A 17,303-nucleotide genomic window follows, 5' to 3' on the forward strand; every position below is an offset into this window, starting at 1 on the left:
GCTAATATGCAAATTTATCGATGGATTTGCTGTGTTGTACACTGACTACCAGGAAACAGATGCTCAATGCAGGAGCTGCCCCCTGGTGGTCAGTGCGCTCCCACAGGGGGAGTGCCACTCAGCCAGAAGCCCTGAGCTGGGCTCACAGCAGGTAAGCCCAGTGGCAGTGTGGGGAACCTCTCCTAACTCCATAACAGTGCTAAGGGCTAAGGATGTCTGTCTGCCTGCTTAAGACCCCCCCCCCTCTCCCTCCCTCCTCCCCCCGGGAGCGAGCCTAAGCCATCAATCAGCTATCACTCAAGGGCTCCCAGACTGCAAGAGGGCACAGGCCAGGCTGAGGGCCCTCCCACCCCCAGTGCACAAATTTCGTGCCCTGGGCCTCTAGTATGTAAATAATAAACATATACTTCTTGATCTTTTCAGTGAACAAATTCTTTATTTAAAATAGGCTAGATGTTTTTACTAGATTAAATAAAAATACTCTACAATTAAGAATTTAAAATCCAACATACCAAACCCAGTAATACCAGTTAGGGGTTGTCCACTGATCCCCATTTAATAACATTTGAATGCTTACAATTCTAAGAATATGTGCCTTTGCTTAGAGAAGGATACCCAAAGCAGTGTCACATTTTCTGGATACAACAGTGTCACGCTAGTAAGAGACATCCTATAAATGCCTAAGACAGCTAAGAAACAGTGACTTTCAGATGCAGAGATCAACAGTATTTCTAAGTCACAGAGACCGTCGACACCTTTTATTTCAACAAGAGAATGAAAGCAAGAAGGGAACCTACACTATTTCTAACCACTTGTGTTTATTAATATGCGTTTGCTGCAGAGGGCAAACATGTTTTAGGGAAAAGTTAGGCCATGGTTCAAAGCTGGGGAGCTTATGCAAACACAACGTAGCTGATATCACAAGGCTCTCAGGGCTCTTGGAAATGCCACCCGTTGTGCATAATATGGGGCTGCTGGACATTGTTTCCTGGCATCGATGTTTGCTCTGTGTCTGGGGTCACTGTGGTATCCAAGGTCGTTTCTCCCAAGGGTGTGGTCGTATCAGCAGCGTAGGGCTCATAAATATCCGCTAATCCAGGGGTCATCAGTGGGTCAGCGGCTGCTGGGGTAACCCTGGGAGATCCCTTGCTGTGCCCTGCAGGGCCCCTGACCAGGTTGGGAAGATTGTCCTTTGGGAGAGCAAGAAGCCCTCCAAGGGCACCAGGCATTGCTACCTCTGGGAGGAGAGCTGGGTTTTCTGGATTGGCTAGGTTGGCCTCCGGCAAGGGGGAGCCTTGCACAGGTCCTTCTCCCTTCTCTGGGCCTTTGGTTGCAGCGACTGGGGAGTCAAATTCCATAGTAAAGTCCCCACCCTTGCCTAGATTGGGAGACATCCCTCCAAGGCTTGGCCTCATGCCTCCAAATCCTGGGAAAATGGCTCCATAGGCCATGGGGCCTCCTCTGCCTCCCTGGGGAAAAAACAAAACAAAAACAGAAACAAAAACATTTACCACAGACACCATCATCACCTATTATTACTATACCACGCTATTATATCTGGTCAGATTCACGGAGAAGCCACACAAAACGGACAGGGAGATAAAGTCCTTGAGAACAGGGCATTTCTGTTGCCTCTCTGGTATCTTTTGATGCATCTAGCTCTCAGAAGGCACTCAATGTTGAAATGCAATTTTTCTTTCAGTGTTAGCATATGGGTGTATTTATTAATTTGTTAAGATCTGTAGTTGCTGATGATTTGTTAATTCAGTATGGTTCTGTTTTGCTTTGTGCTCCAACAGATGCAACAAGAAATTTTCAAAGGAAAAAGTCAAATTGTGTGAGTCTATTGATTCACTTGTTAATGCTGTTATATGAGTGGATAATGACAAAATAAGACTATACTTGAATTAACTTATTAATGTCTTTTCAATTTTATAGTAATAAAATTTTAAGCTTGATTACTCCCCCCCCCACTCCCCCTTTTTTGACCTCTCAGTTTTGAGGTCTAAATGATTTGTGGGCTGTTGAATTTGTTTTGAGGGGTTAAATGGTCCGAGAAGGAACAGGAGCTTTGTGTGAACCGTGTGTATTGTTTTTGGTTTGAAGCATTTGCCCTTCATTGAAGTCTTTTCAAGAGAGATTTCTCCTCTCCTCATTGCCAAGAAACGGAGCAGAACCCTAGGCTCAAGAAAGGCCATCATCTCTCAGAAATGCCTGTATGGGAAATACGATGAAATCTTTGCACACTGCTTCAGGATCAAGCTTTGGTTTTGGAGTAGAACAATCTGAGTCACATGCTGTCTGTTTGGCTGCATTCACAGCCAATGCCTCTTGCAGCCAGTCATCTGTGACTGTTCTCCCTGCATATTATTTTAAGAGAGTTTGAAGATATTACTCACCGCCATTTCTTCTGAGCTCATGATGCCAAGTGTGGTAGGAGCATTCTGTGAAAAAAGAAACACTGCTGACCCCTATTGTAGCAACTCAATACTAAATTAAAGGTCATTTAGTTCCTCCTTAAATCTCAATATTAATGATGTGTCCAGAGGCAGAGTAAAGTGGGAGAGATGAGGATAATTGAAGAAATGTAACCAATTTCGAAAATTCAGATCAGATAGCAAATTTACATTTTCTTTAATGTGTTGTGTGTGTCCAGAATTATTCAAATAGAAAGTGTGTCTCTTTGCCATTTCAGTTGCTAATTTAGGCTTTCAGGGAACATAGAATCTATTGTGTGAGGACAGGATTTTATAATTTTAGCTCTTGAGGTAGCATTTATTTTTATTTATAATATTTATTATTTATTTTATATGTGTTTTTATTGATTTCAAAGAAGAAAAGAGAGGGAGAGATAGAAACATCAGTGATGAGAGAGAATCATTGGTTGGTTGCCTCCTACTTGGGATAGAGCCTGCAATGAGGACATGTGCCCTTGACCGGAATCAAACCTGAGACCCTTCAGTCTGCAGCCTGACGCTCTATCCACTGAGCACACCAGCTAGGGCATTAAAGTGATATTTAATTAAAAATAATACTTTTCATAAAATATAGACTTACCAATTGATTTGCTCCATAGGACATGTAAAACATTCCTGGATAAAGCTGAATATAAATACAATAATAATCACTAAATGCATTTTCCCAGGGAATCTTTGAAATGAAAGTGGTATTTAAAAAAACTTACCGAAGATGGTTTATTTTGGGCCAGCGGTCCCTGAGATATCAAACGGGCTATTGAGAATATCTTTAAGTGGTAGAGAAAAGGATAAGTAATTCAGATTTGCTATAATATAGGCAAACCTTCTTTATAGCCATTTCTAACACTTATGTGAAACACATTTTCAGATATATGCATATGACAACAAAGTATTTAATATTTAAGAAAACAAAGGAACTTATACTTCATATTCCTAACAAATGGGGCAATTTAAATTTTTTACTCTTCTTTCTTAAAGAAAGGATAGAGCTATTTCCCCCTCTCCCCCCAAGAAAGTCGCATTGAGATGTATACTTACTGATGGACCTTGTGGATCAGCAAAATTTATTCCTGGTAGCTGCATCACAGATAAACAGTAACATTACTAAACTATCAAAATAGACAACCGAACTTATGAATATGATAAAACAATCTCAAAGAAGTGCTCAGATTTTTTACTTTCATTAGTCTTGGGGTAACAGACTAAGACTGCAATTGTCTTTTATTGACACGACTCCAGTGCAAGGGCAAGGATGCAGATGCATTCATATGACAATGACATACTTAATATTTAAGAAAACAAAGGAACTCATAATTCATATTCCTAACAAATGGGGCAATTAAAAATTTTTATTCATCTTTCTTAAAGGAAGGATAGAGATATTTTTCCAAGAAAGTCTCATTGAGATGTGTACTTACGGATGGTCCTTGTGGATCAGCAAAATCCATTCCTGGTAGCTGCATCACAGATAAACAGTAACATTACTAAACCATCAATTACCAGACAAACCGAACACACTCTTATTTACGAATATGATAAAACAATCTCAAATAAGTTTTCCAATTTTTGCTTTCGTTAATCTCAGAAGCTACAGACTAAGAGACTGCAATTGCCTTTTACTGATATGACTCAAGTGCACAGGCAGAGATGCAGAGGTATTTATATGACAAGGAAGTATTTCATATTAAAGAAAACAAAGGGACTCGTACTTCATATTCATAACAAATGGGGCAATTTAAATTTTTTACTATTCTTTCTTAAAGAATAAAGATTTTCCCCCCACAAAAGTCTCATTGAGATGTATACTTACGGATGGACCTTGTGGATCAGCAAAATCCATTCCTGGTTGCTGAAAATCCATTCCTGGTTGCTGAAAATCCATTCCTGGTTGCTGCATCACAGATAAATAGTAAGATTACTGAACTATCAAAATAGACAAACCGAACACACTCTTACTTATGAATATGATAAAACAGTCTCAAAGAAGTGCCCAGATTTTTACAGACTAAGAGACTGCAATTGCCTTTTACTGACACGACTCAAGTGCTCGGGCAGAGAGGCAGCGTGTCTCTGGTGAATTGGCCTTGTCTTGCACAGTGGGAAGCAATGAGTTTTGGAATTGGAGCATATCAGGTTGGTTTGAATCCTGACTCTGCACTTAATTTTTAGGTATCCTGGGAAAATTGTATAACCTCTCAAAGTCTGTCTTCTCCTTTTAAAAAAGATAGTAATATTGATCTTTATAGGACTATAGTCAGGATGATATGGGGAATATTAAATGCCTGCAGATGTCAGTTACATGGTGCCTTCTTTTTCTGTCCGTCGCTCTTTCCTCTACATCATTGTGAGATGCTTTCCCATGGCTGTCTTCTCTACGACCAGGTAGAGAAATAAGAATGGAACATACTAATTGCCATGCTGAGGGATCCATCACTCGTCTCTGTCCTTTCGACAGTGAAGAGGACCCTGATGATGGGAAGCCTGGACTTCTCTGGGCTTCCTTATTTTATCTAAAAGCTCACATTTCTTCAGCTAAGAAACCACATTTTAGAGAGACAGACTCTTTAAGAAGCCATGCCCCTTCCCTGGTGGCAAATGACAGAAATTAACATTTGCGTTCTACTCTCAGATACATCAACTGCTCAAAACCATATTTGTATCTTCAGGCATTATTCCCTGAAGCTCTGAATATTTAAATGTGCTCTCAAATTGTTCCCCCCCCCCCCCTTTTTCATTAAGTTAGTGGGTGATCCTGATCTACCTTCAGGGGAAGGATTTACCTCAGTTTTTGGTGGCTTCTCTGATGGTGCCACCTGCTGTTGAATCATTGGCCCCTCTGCCTGCTGCAAGGGTGGCTGTCCATGGTAAACCGGAGGCTGAGGTCCTCCCTTCTGGATTGTGTCCTGGATGGTGGTGATCACGCTGGGCTGGTGGAAAGGTTTCTGTCCCGGCTGCTGAGGCTGCAGGGATGGCTGCGATGGGAGAGGTGGGGGATGCACAGGCAAAGAATATTCATACTGTAGAGAAATTTGAAAGGAGTGTCAGGATGCGATGGCTCACTGAACTGTGGTGTCTAGAATTTCTAAAGCAAAATATTTTGCTTGGGAATTTTCTACTTGGAAGAGTCTGCTCATGAAGAGAGGAAGCTATGTGAATGTCCTTGTAGAACAAGTCGTTTTCTCCTCTAGTTTCTCATAGCTGTCCCTGTGCATCTCTATTTTACCCCTTTCTCACTGGATTACAAATCTTTTGTTACCAATCTTTGTCCCTAGTCACCTGAGGGAGGGTATGTCTTATTTATTTTTATAGCCCAGGACTTAATATAGCTCCTAACAAGTGCCTGGCACAAGATAGATGCTTAGTACAGTTTTGAGTTAATGAAAGGAGAAAGAGTAATTAAACAAAACACCAATCAAATTTCTGCACTACAGAGTCTATTTTGGAAACAATCAAGAGGAGAAATAGTCACCATCAACATAACTGACTGTCCCACTAAATACAGTTTGGTGGGCAATGCTGCCTGTTGTGGGAGGCCATCTGGACTTATAAGTTCATGTTAAAACAACCATGTTTTGTGGATATTAAAAAAATTATCTGTGGTCGAAACCGGTTTGGCTCAGCAGATAGAGCGTTGGCCTGGGGACTGAAGGGTCCTGAATTCGATTCCAATCAAGGGCACATGCCCAGGCTGTGGGCTTGATCCCCAGTAGGGGGTGTGCAGGAGGCAGCCAATCAATGATTGTCTCTTATCATTGATGTTTCTCTCTCTCCCTCTCCCTTCCTTTCTGAAATCAATAAAAAAATATATTAAAAAATTATCTGTGGTAAATGGCTCCCTGTTATTTTTAAAGTGATTGCCAGCTCCTCAAAGTGACATGGGTCTCAGAACAACCATTGCCAATCTCTAAACAATTACAGTTTTTGTTCCTTATACTTCCTTCATTACTTATGTCTCACAATTTAGCAGCTTGTAATAAGTTGTCTTCTCTTATTTCCCAATCTGATCTGAAATCCCATAAACCTTAGAGTCATTCTTAAACATCTTCATTTTCACTCGCAGACTACAATTTGATTTATATATTAGGCACTAACAAATAATGGTTAAAGTTAACTGATATATGATTACTGTAAGGTTCATGATGTTTTAACCAGGACTTTGGCATCAGTTTAAATGTGCTTTTAAATAATTATTTGGGGAATCTTGATTAAAATGAGAATTGCCCAGGATTTAGCCTGTTTCCATTTTGAGGATATTTTATTGTTATTGCTGATATTTTTAACATAGGTCTCATATTTGGGAGTCTCTATATTCCTGTTAGAAATAAATGTTCAAATGAGTTGAAAATTTGGACAATTTTATTTTAAATATTCCAAAATATTAAAACTAGTTACAAGTTTTGATGTATTTGGTGTCTGGATAATTACTAGTATGTTTGTTTATTACTCTGTGGGTAGTATATGACAACCTAGAGAATGTAAGTAGGGGAAGATTTAAGACTTGGTGTTTCAAATAATTGATGTAACTAACTTACCTGTTGAGTTCCATGTTCCCTTGGTCTCAGCCATGGGAAGGAGGAATGTGGTGGAAGGAGACCGTGCATCCACAAAGAATTAAGTGATTTCCCAAAGCCAAATCTTGAGTACTAAAGACATGGGGAGAAAAGATAGATAGAGAGAAATTTACTTCTACTTCAATATTGGCTTAAACTTGGTTTTCGTTTTCCAAAAGATCCACAGAAAATGTAGAGATAGCAAAAGTAAGATTGAGATTACTTAATTTAACATGGATAGGCAAACACTCTCTTGCAACAGACTCACAGCCATCCTAAGCCAGACTGCAGTATCCTCAAATACTTGTCTTAGATTTAGCTTTATAAGTACTCATAATAAAATTGACAATGCAAAAAATTTTTTTTACTAAAGAAAATTTAATGTTGTTTTATTTTCCCCTGCCAGTCCATCTTAGAATCTTATTGTGTTTTAGGTTACTTCAGTTATTCATTAGTTCTTCCAAAATTTAGGATATCTCCTGTTCACAAATATATTCTAAAAATGACAATGCTGCTCACTACCACCTACCACCACCACCATTAATACAGTCTTTGCAATAAGAAATATTTTAAAATAAGTTTACCTGAGAAAGCATATTTAGTCCCTGCAAGGTGCCCAATTGTCTCATTGTCTGTAAAGAAAAAAAAGTGTGTTACTGTTTACCACACATGTCCCTTTTTTGTACGACACAACGGATTTTTCAACATATATCATTAACATAAAGTTTGGAGTAGGTCAATTTAAATAAAATAGATGTAGACATTAATTATCACTGAAAAATGAAAATGTTGAATGTGTTTTTCCCCACTGTTGTTATTATTTCTATTAAAGTATTTAGCTTGTTTTCTATTATTAGTAGAGAAAAAGCATCATTTAACTGAGGTCTCATTGAAATATGGAAAAATAGCTCAATCAATTAAAATACAAATGTAATTATCAGGACTTCATTGACTCTTTTAGCATATTTTGACTTTTTAAAATTCTACTTGAAGAGAAACTGGAAAAAACAAGCAAACAAAACAAAATAAGACCATCTCCATCTCCTTCCCAAACAAAAAAGTCCTCAAAATAAAAATATAAAAGACGTTGAGAAAATGGTATCTGGAGAGATTGTTAAAAATACCAGCAATTCAACCGAAAGTCAATTTCAATGTATTAGAAAAAAGTTTAGCATGTTTTGGTTACATTTAAGCTGCAAAGTGAGAAAAAAATAACTCAGTGAAATTAGCTTGCGTATGAAATGGGCATTCAGCCAATATAGGTACTGACTGCCCCCAGATTGTTATAATCTGAATAAATATTGCAAGGTCTTGTGATACATTTAAAATTTCATAAATATTTTTCTTCTTGTAACTGTTGATATATTTTATTAATATGGTCAAACAGTACTATTTTGCTGGGATTTTCTAAACAGAGTATATATTAGTTATGAGAAGTGCAATGAGACTACCACAGATTATGCGGCAGGTACAATGTTAGTGTTATTTACTGGAGTTCTTAAAAATGACTGAATTTTCTAAGGTAAATTTCCTTCATCTGAACTTTATAGTATAAGGTACTAAAAGGAGAAGGAACTAAATAGAAACCATTTATGACATCAGACCAATGTGTTTGAATTAATGTAGTAATTATATTAATGTAGTGATTATGTTAATGCATCTTTGTGGGTATTAAATAATGTATATATAGCAGGTGTTAAAATATGGTTTTGATTCACATACAGATGATGTTATGAAAAGTAAAGCACCTGAGAATTGGAAGTGAGGTAAAATTATAAAACAAGGCTCTCCTAGATGCCATAAGCTTCTCCAGAACCACACAGGAGGAGGGCCACTGCCTTCTGACTGGGAAGACCGGAAACAGCCCACCACCTTTCTCCCCTCCCAGGAACAAACAAACGTGAAAAGGAAAGGTCAGTGCTCTGACAGTACATACCTCCAGGCTCAAACTGGCCACGCCCGGGGTCCCCGGCTGCCGAGGAAACACCTATATGGAAACAGAATAATTTTGAGTTCTTTTCCATGAGAAACTTCCTTAACCACTTCCTTAAGATAAAAAGGACAGTCAAGAGGCCAACATTTGGTTTATTACCTAAATAACTTGAACTTTTGGGAGGAAAGAAGAATAATTTAAATGATCGGGGAATTATCATATTATTTTACAAATTTGCCCCCGTGGAAATTATCTATCCTTTGTCTGCATCGTAGTGCTATGTTGCTTTAAAAGCAAAATTTGATTTAGTTTCAAAGTGATATAATAAGTAAATTAAAGCAACAAAGTAGAAAAATACTGTAAAAGTAACTTTTATTCTTAAGCGTTATGTAGAAGAGGAAAGGGAACAAACCTGAGGTCATTTTTCTTGTGTGTTTGACAAACCTAGATGCTTCTGGTTCATGGGATGTGGCGTGTGATCTAGATGCTCAGCAAAACTCTGCCAAAACCCAACTTGCCTCCTATCCAAACAGCTTCCACAAACCCTCCATCATCTTTAGTGAGAGATAATTTTATGTATAAAGCAGCTGATCTGTGTTTATATTTGGGGGATCATATAAAAGGGGATCATTTTTTTCTTAAATAAAAAGTTCTAGCTCTAAGTTATAAATTAAATGACCATCATTACATGAATGTGAGTAGACAGGGGACACATTTCCCATGTGGCAGTGAAAGGAGAACATGTAATTTGGCAGGCAGTCTGCTGGTGATCCTAAACAATTGTCTTGATCCTATGCAAAGTGGATCTGTCGTAGGTGTGGAATAGAATAGGTTTGAATAGTGTCAAGGTCTTAGACCGATGATGGAGTCCGACCTCAACGTCAGTATCAGACAAAGGTAAGTTAGAATGGCAGCTTCAATTTTTTCTTTCATTTAAAAATCTTGTTGAGCAAAAGAATAGAAACTTTTTATTTGTAGATTTGAGGTTTGAGTCCTTGTGATCAGTTTTCATCCCCTTTCTCAAAAACGTTTAACTTTAAGAAACCCAAAGAGCTAACCTTCTTTCTCAAGGAACTGAAATATTTTAAAGTTCATTTGAGGCTGACCATAAGCTCCCCAGACAAGAGACCATGTCATGTTTACCTTTGTGTCTCAGTGTCCAGCACAGTGCTGGGTACATGGCAGGTGCTTAGTTAACATTTGCCAAAAGCAGATAGCAGCTGAATAAAGTGCTCGTGAAAACAGAATCACATACTATTGGCTGGAATAGTTCAGTGCTCGAAAGACGTGTATTCTTATGAGATCACCTCAAAATATGATAGAGTGGACCAGGTGTATGACTGTAGCATGCAATTCCCCCTATTGCCATGACATGTTTTGATTGAAGAAACTTCAGTTCTTGATCACACAATATCTTTTCTATAAGGCAAATTTATTGTTTAATTACTAGGTTCAAATGAAATTACTAGCTCAGTTTTGTAGCCATAGTAATTTGGCTAATATTGTTCTTTTATTGTTCTTAAGTAAAGAACAATAAAGTTAATATTGTTCTTAAGTGAAGAAAACGTATTTGACTTTTTAAAATAAAATTTCTTTTTATTTCAATTTCATAATAGTAACAAGTAGCTGATAAGAAAATTGTGCCATGGCATTGTGGAGACAATGTAAGTCTCTTATCTTTGAGTGAATGAAGGGAGACTGAGACATTGTCTTTGAGATATTTTAAATAGCTTTTGAATAGAAAAATCATATATTTGACTTATTGCTTTTGGATGGTAAGGCTCATGTCTGGGCAACTATGACCTTTGGTTCGGTAGGAGTTATAACACTGGATTAATTCAAATGAGTCAATGGACTCTTAGCCCACATTTTTCAGCGTTCTTTGGGGTCCAACAGTGTCTCTGCTGGGACGCACACTAGGAGACTCAGACTTACCGGCACTGCAGAACTCGTTTCCAGGAGGCACAAGACCAGTATCAGGTTCTTCATCTTGAAGGGGGGGATCTGAAACAGAGTTAGGTAGGAGAAGTAAATCAGACACATTTTTACTCCAGAATGGTTAAAAGACAATACCTCAAATGAGCTGAATCGCTGGTTATCCAAAACAACCAGGTTCGAAACAAAAACAAAAACAACAAAAAACTAAATGTTGCTGAACAACTGATTTGTACTTACTAGTTTTTGTAAAGAATTGACAAGCAATTAGAAAATATCCAAGAACTTTCTGTGTGTGTGTGTGTGTGTGTGTGTGTGTGTAGCTACAACCTAAATGAACATGTAGAAACAAGCTTCATGCATATTCTTTAACTTCTGTGTTTCATTTTGTAAAATATGAACTGGAAAATCCCTGCTACTATGTGAAATTTTGGTCTATTCAGTATCTTCCACAGGAAGTTATATTTTTTTCCTTCCAGAGCAAACTTTAAATTCATTGAAAATGTAATACAGACAATAATAATTTCATAACAGACCTTTATTTACAGATTTATAAGGCAAATCATTCTATGTCTAGGATGCCCACATAACCAAACTTACATTTTTAAAATTAGAACGAACTTAATAGTTAACTTTCTAAAATGTTAATGGAAAATATTTCTAAAAATTGAGTTTTTCTTTTTCTAAAATAAATGATCTCTTTAAAATGATTTTATCAGTTCAAAAGGCTCTTACCCTTATATGAACAAAAGTCTGTCTAGCCAAGAGATCTGTTCTTCTTCTTATACTTTTATAAATTAGGCAATGTCACTAATAATCACAAACAGTAAAAAAAAACACACCAAAAACCAAAAAAAAAAACCCCCACCTCATTAATAAGTCTTTTTCCCCCCTCAGTATAAAATGTTTATTAAATATAAGAGATACATTTAGATTTTATGCACCATCACCCATCTTAGCACATTATTACAATTAGCAAATGTGTGTTTTACAAAAATTCATTTTATGAAATAGTATATATATTTTTATTTACTTACTTATTTTTTACATATGGATTTAAAAATTTAATGTTGTTAAAATATCCATATCACTCAAAGTGTTATGCATATTAAATGCAGTTCTGTCCCATCCTGAATTTCTTTTTTTTTTAATTTTTATTTTATTGTTCAAGTATTATAAATAGTACTCATGTCTCCTTTCCCCCTTTGACCTCCCCCTGGCCTCCTCTGCCCCCTGGTACATGCAAGTCTTTTTTATTTTATTTTATTTTTTTTAAGCTGGAAGGTTATTAGATATATCTTCTCTGAAACTTGCTAATGGTTTACAATAAGTTATTATTCTGGTGACAAATGAAGATAAATCCTCTTTATAAAAGCTGCCTGCAGATAGGAAGAAAGATAGGAATCACAAGGAAATCATAAAATCACATTTTACCTTCAATGCTGGCCTGCACTGTGTTCTCAGGGCCTGGTGATGCCAACCAAGATAGTTCTAAGAAAAGAAGATTAGTTATTTGTTTTTTTTTCTGGACTGTATGTGCCTGGGACTCGCTCTGTATCTCTCATCAGGGTAGACCTGAAATCTTTATTTAAAGTGTCAACCCACCAATCAAAGTGAAGCAAAATGAGGGGAAAAAAACATACCAAACTCTAGCCCACACCTTTTTACTACATGCAAGGACATTGGTCTGGTAGAGTCTCATTATTTTTAATTGTAACTCAACCCCTGTATTTATCCAGAGAACTTGATTGCAGGGAAGATAGTGAGGAAATAATGGACATAAACTCTGAAGATAATAATTTTGGTGAGTCAGGGGGGAAGTGCATGTAAAATGGGTTCAAAATAAACCATTATCTGTTTTATGCAGGGTTTTATCTGCAGATTAAACTGGAAACCTTGTGCCAGCATTCTCAAGACTTCCACCCTCATGTTTGTTGTGGTAAAACTAACTCCCCCCCCCCCCCCCCCATTCCCTCAACAAATACACAGTCTAGAAGGAAATACTAAAATAACTTTCTGGGCTTGAAAGAGAGGATAAAAATATTAGGTAAATCATGTTATGATTCTTCTTCCTCCCCACTATGAATTTCCTGGATATAACATTAGATATATCTAAATTACCTCTTTTAAGAAATTTCAACTAGACCCTCAGAAAGAATCACTTCAGGAAAACCTTTGACACATGTTCTTTGGCCGGGGGTGTGAGGGGGCTGAGGAGGGGGTGGGGGAGGGGGGTGGGGAAGAGGGAATTGGGGAGGGGAGAGAGGAATAAATCAGAACATTCTCCATGACCCAATCAAGCCCACAAGCACAACTCTCAGTTTGCTCTCTAGATAGACCCATTTTCAGGTACTGGAATTGCATAAGAGGCTAACATCATCAAGGATGGGTGTTTTTTCTATGAGCAAATAGGAATGTCTTGGATGTGAATTGAACTTCAGCCGCTTTTGTTATTTCTCTGATGCTCATGTCTTTCTAAGGTGTGATTTCTGATGTGAGAGGGTTAAGAATTTAAGGTTGGTTTCTTAAAAAGGGATGAGTCAGTACCCTCGTTAGGGAAGTAGGGATCTTGTTAATTATAGAGAACTTGGAGGAAGCTGGCATTATGGAAGAAGTATGTCTTCATATCTAAGCGTAGGCCGAGAAGCTTCAAATAGTGTTATCCAAGAGGCTGCTTCTGAAGAATTATTTCCCATTGATAAAATAATTATTTTTAGGATGCAAAGAAATAAGGAATGGAAATATGTTATGTAAACAGCAAAATATTATTAAAATGAGAAGTATTATTTTTGACTTCTCTTTTTCTCTCTTTATTCCAACTCTGGTACTTGATCAAGTTCCTTAATTTCTCTAATCCTGTTTCTTCTTCTGTGATAGAAGGCTAATAATCATTTAGCACACAGTTAGGCTTATTTAAAAAAATATATTTTTCACAGTTTATTTATTAATTATTATTTTTATTGATTTCAGAGATGAAGGGAGAGATAGAAACATCAATGATGAGAGAGAATCATTGACTGGCTGCCTCCTGCACACTCCACCCTGAGGATCGATCACACAACCCAGGCATTTACCCTTGGCTGGAATGGGACCTGGGATCTTTTAGTCCACAGGCCAAAGCTCTATCCACTGAGCCAAACCAGCTAGGGCCAGTTAGGCTTGTTTTGAGGATTTGGTGAGGTGGTGAAGATGCAGCAGCAGCCATACAATAGATGCTCAATAAATGGGATGATTATCTTTTTTGATGGAAGAAACTACACTAAAGATGGGACCATAAAGATATTGTGTGTGTGTGTGTGTGTGTGTGTGTGTATGTGTGTGTGTGTGTGTGTTATAGGATGAGGAGTACGAGCAGTTAGGTCCATGAGCTCAAAGGAGGATACATCTAGGACTTGATGGAAGGCATTTCCTCTGCATCAAAATTGATATTAAACCCATGGGACTAAGCTTCTCAATAACTGATAAACAGGAAATGGAGTTTGTGTATGTCTTTTATGGTTTACTAGTGACCCAGTGCACAGATTCATGCACATTGAAAGGAAATTAATCAGAAGGTGGCTGAGGGGCAGGACTGGGCAAGAGGGCCCAGCATGCCCTGGAGCCAACCTCCCATGGTCCCTCCCCTGCACCTGCAGAGTGAGCAGGGTCCATCTGGCAGGTGGGGTCCCGAGGCCTGGCCTGCAGAGAATGGGCTGAACTAGGCTCTCTGACATCCTCCTGAGGGGTCCCGGAGTGTGAGTGGTCCTGGAGGTCCCCGAGAGGGCACTCTGTAAAGTTGCTTTCATACAGGGTGTGGAATGCAAATGCAAGTGTGCAGTAAACCAGATTTGGGGCTGACTGTGCCCCAGCAACAACATCACCTACAGCCAAAGGTGGAATTGCACAGTCCCATAAGGAATCAGGCTCCCTCCCCTCTGGTTTACAGGGCGCATCACCTGAGAACTGCCGCTGCCAAGTCACTGAGATCCACAGATCCTGCTTTGAGCATCTGCCCCCTGGTGGTCAAGTGTGCATTATAGCGACCAGTTGGGTGGTCAGACGTAGCATATTAGCCTTTTACATATAGACTAGAGGCCCGATGAACAGATTTGTGCACTGGTAGGGCCCCTTGGCCAGGCCTGGGGGATCGGGCTGAAACTGGCCCAGTGCATGAATTTATGCACTGGTGGGTCCCCCAGCCTGGCCTATGGGGATTGGGATGAATCTATGCACTGGGCCTCAGACATCCCCCTGAGGCATCCCGGATTGTGAGAGAGTGCCTGGCACTGGCCTCATCTACATGGCCACTTTCAACCTCCCACCAGCTGCTGGAGGCGGGTGGGCTTGTGGATGGAGGCTTCAGTGTTAAAGCAACCCCACCGGTGTAGCACAGACACACGTGGGCTTTTTAAAAAATTTTCTTTGTTGATTAAGGTATCACACATACTTGTCCTCATCCTCCCATTCCCATCTCAAACCCCTCCTCACCCATGCCCCCAGGCCCCTGTTGTCTATGTCCATTGGTTAGGCTTATCTGCATGCATACAAGTCCTTTGGTTGATCTCTTCTCCTTACCCCTTCCCTCCCCTACCTTCCCTCTGAGGTTTGACAGTCTGATCGGTGCTTCCCTGTCTCCAGTCATATGTGGGCTTTTTGATGAGAACCCATAACATCCCTTCACGAATGTGCTTTTAACTGTTCTGAGATCACGCTCCCAGCCTTGGCGACTCTCAAAAAGGCCTCAGCGATTCCACTCGCCTGATGCAAAGACTGACCTTGGTTTCATGGAGACCGAGCCCTCTGCCTGGAGCAGACACATCCTTTCAAAAGGAAGGTCACGCTGGCTGCAGATCCTTGCTCTTTTGTCATTTTGAATATTTCTTGCCACGCCCTTCTCTACTCAGCAAAGCTCATTTATTGTAGAATTGAAGGCCAGATAAAGAACTTCACATATAAGAAAAAGATAAAGGAGTTTGTCATCCTGATCGGGGCAGGGCTGGCTAGCCAACCTCCTGAGTCCCCTTCCCGCAGCAGGCCTGTCGCCATTGGCCCTGATCTGAGCAGCCAGCTGGACCCCACCTGTGCACGAATTCGTGCCCTGGGCCTCTAGTCTAATATAAAAGATTTTATATAGCATACAAATTAATCCCATGCTTGATGTAATTTTTGACAGACATTAAAAATAGGTTAAAGTGCATTCCATGTAAATATATTTCACAGTAAATTATTACATGCATATTTTATTGGAGTCAGGTGGAGCTCATTTTCCCACACCTCATGCCTTCCTTTGCATGATGAGTTCCAAAGCCTGCATTCCTGGTAATTCTCACAATACGCAAAACTGGCATTGATTCTTTCAGACAAGGAAATTTGTGGCAAATTGTGTGTAATGGATACAATTCTTGGCTGCTTGCCAAGTAAAACACTCACTTGTTTTGTAGGTTAAAATGGCGATTCATTTGTTTATTTCCAGGATTATTATCATCCGCCGGTTGATTCCGTCATAAACTCACTTCAGAAGGACTTTTGGGAGGACGGAGTGATCACAGGACAGTACAGGATGACCTCAGCTCTTCACACAGTGGCCCTGTTCTCTGACAGCAGAGTCGGTTTTACAGAAGAGATGGTGCTTGGGTCTCACTTTGCCCAGGAGAAGCCTCTGGCGTAGATAATTGGTAAGCGAGTCAGGAAACATGTCTTGTGCTAGTCACTTACCTGCCGAGTTTAAGGAACATTTTATTAAAGGCTTGCTATGAACAGACCCTCACATTACATTTAATGATGTAAAGAGGGACACTCAGGCTTCTTTTCCTCAAAAACGTCAGTTGGTGTTATATATAACACTGATACATGAACTGACACGAGCCTTATTATGAAATATCACACCTTGTAAAAGAAGACAGGGTGCAAATTACTTCGCTACTAAGACTGTGGGTCCTGGGGTCAGACTGGGCAGGTTCGGATAGATTCATGACTCTCTAGCTGTGTGTCTTGGGCAAGGTACGTCACCATTCCGTGCCTTAGTTTCCTCATCTGTAAAAGAGCACAGACAAAGGACTTGACAAAGGAGTAAATGGAACAGTGCACTGAGGTTCCTAGGACAGTGCCTGAAACAGTGTACGTATGCAATTAGTGCAAATTATTACTGATTTAACGTAATTATTAAAGGTGTCAAACCGGGAGGTTATTAGAATGGGGCAAACTTAATCATAGAAGCATTCTTGCAGAAAATGAGCTTTAAATCCAGGATTGCAGCAAATAAAGAATACACACAGACAGTTTTAAGGTGAAAGATGCTTCATATTGAAGGAATGACCTATAAAAACTGGTTGTGTGATAGCGAGAGAAAAACAAATTGGCTGAGGCTGAATGACATTAGGGAATCCAGTGAAAAATATATCCGATTAGTAGATGTGTTATAATCATGAT

The 17,303-nt window shown here is 39.2% G+C and overlaps 1 protein-coding gene across 1 annotated transcript; it reads right to left on the reverse strand.

Annotated features, from left to right (window-relative positions):
• Positions 1–453: 453 nt before the first annotated feature.
• Positions 454–12,385, reverse strand: AMBN (ameloblastin). The gene is made up of 13 exons (XM_045580699.1): positions 12,330–12,385; positions 10,896–10,964; positions 8,964–9,014; positions 7,612–7,659; positions 7,010–7,120; positions 5,258–5,494; positions 4,288–4,326; positions 3,896–3,934; positions 3,516–3,554; positions 3,185–3,244; positions 3,058–3,102; positions 2,400–2,444; positions 454–1,469 (listed from the first exon to the last, which is right to left on the reverse strand). The coding sequence occupies exons 2-13, from the start codon at positions 10,947–10,949 to the stop codon at positions 930–932; spliced, it is 1,308 nt and encodes a 435-aa protein (XP_045436655.1). The 5' UTR covers positions 10,950–10,964; positions 12,330–12,385; the 3' UTR covers positions 454–929.
• Positions 12,386–17,303: the final 4,918 nt, after the last annotated feature.

Source organism: Pipistrellus kuhlii, unplaced genomic scaffold (assembly GCF_014108245.1).
Source record: "Pipistrellus kuhlii isolate mPipKuh1 unplaced genomic scaffold, mPipKuh1.p scaffold_m20_p_1, whole genome shotgun sequence".
Classification (NCBI taxonomy): Eukaryota; Metazoa; Chordata; class Mammalia; order Chiroptera; family Vespertilionidae; genus Pipistrellus; species Pipistrellus kuhlii.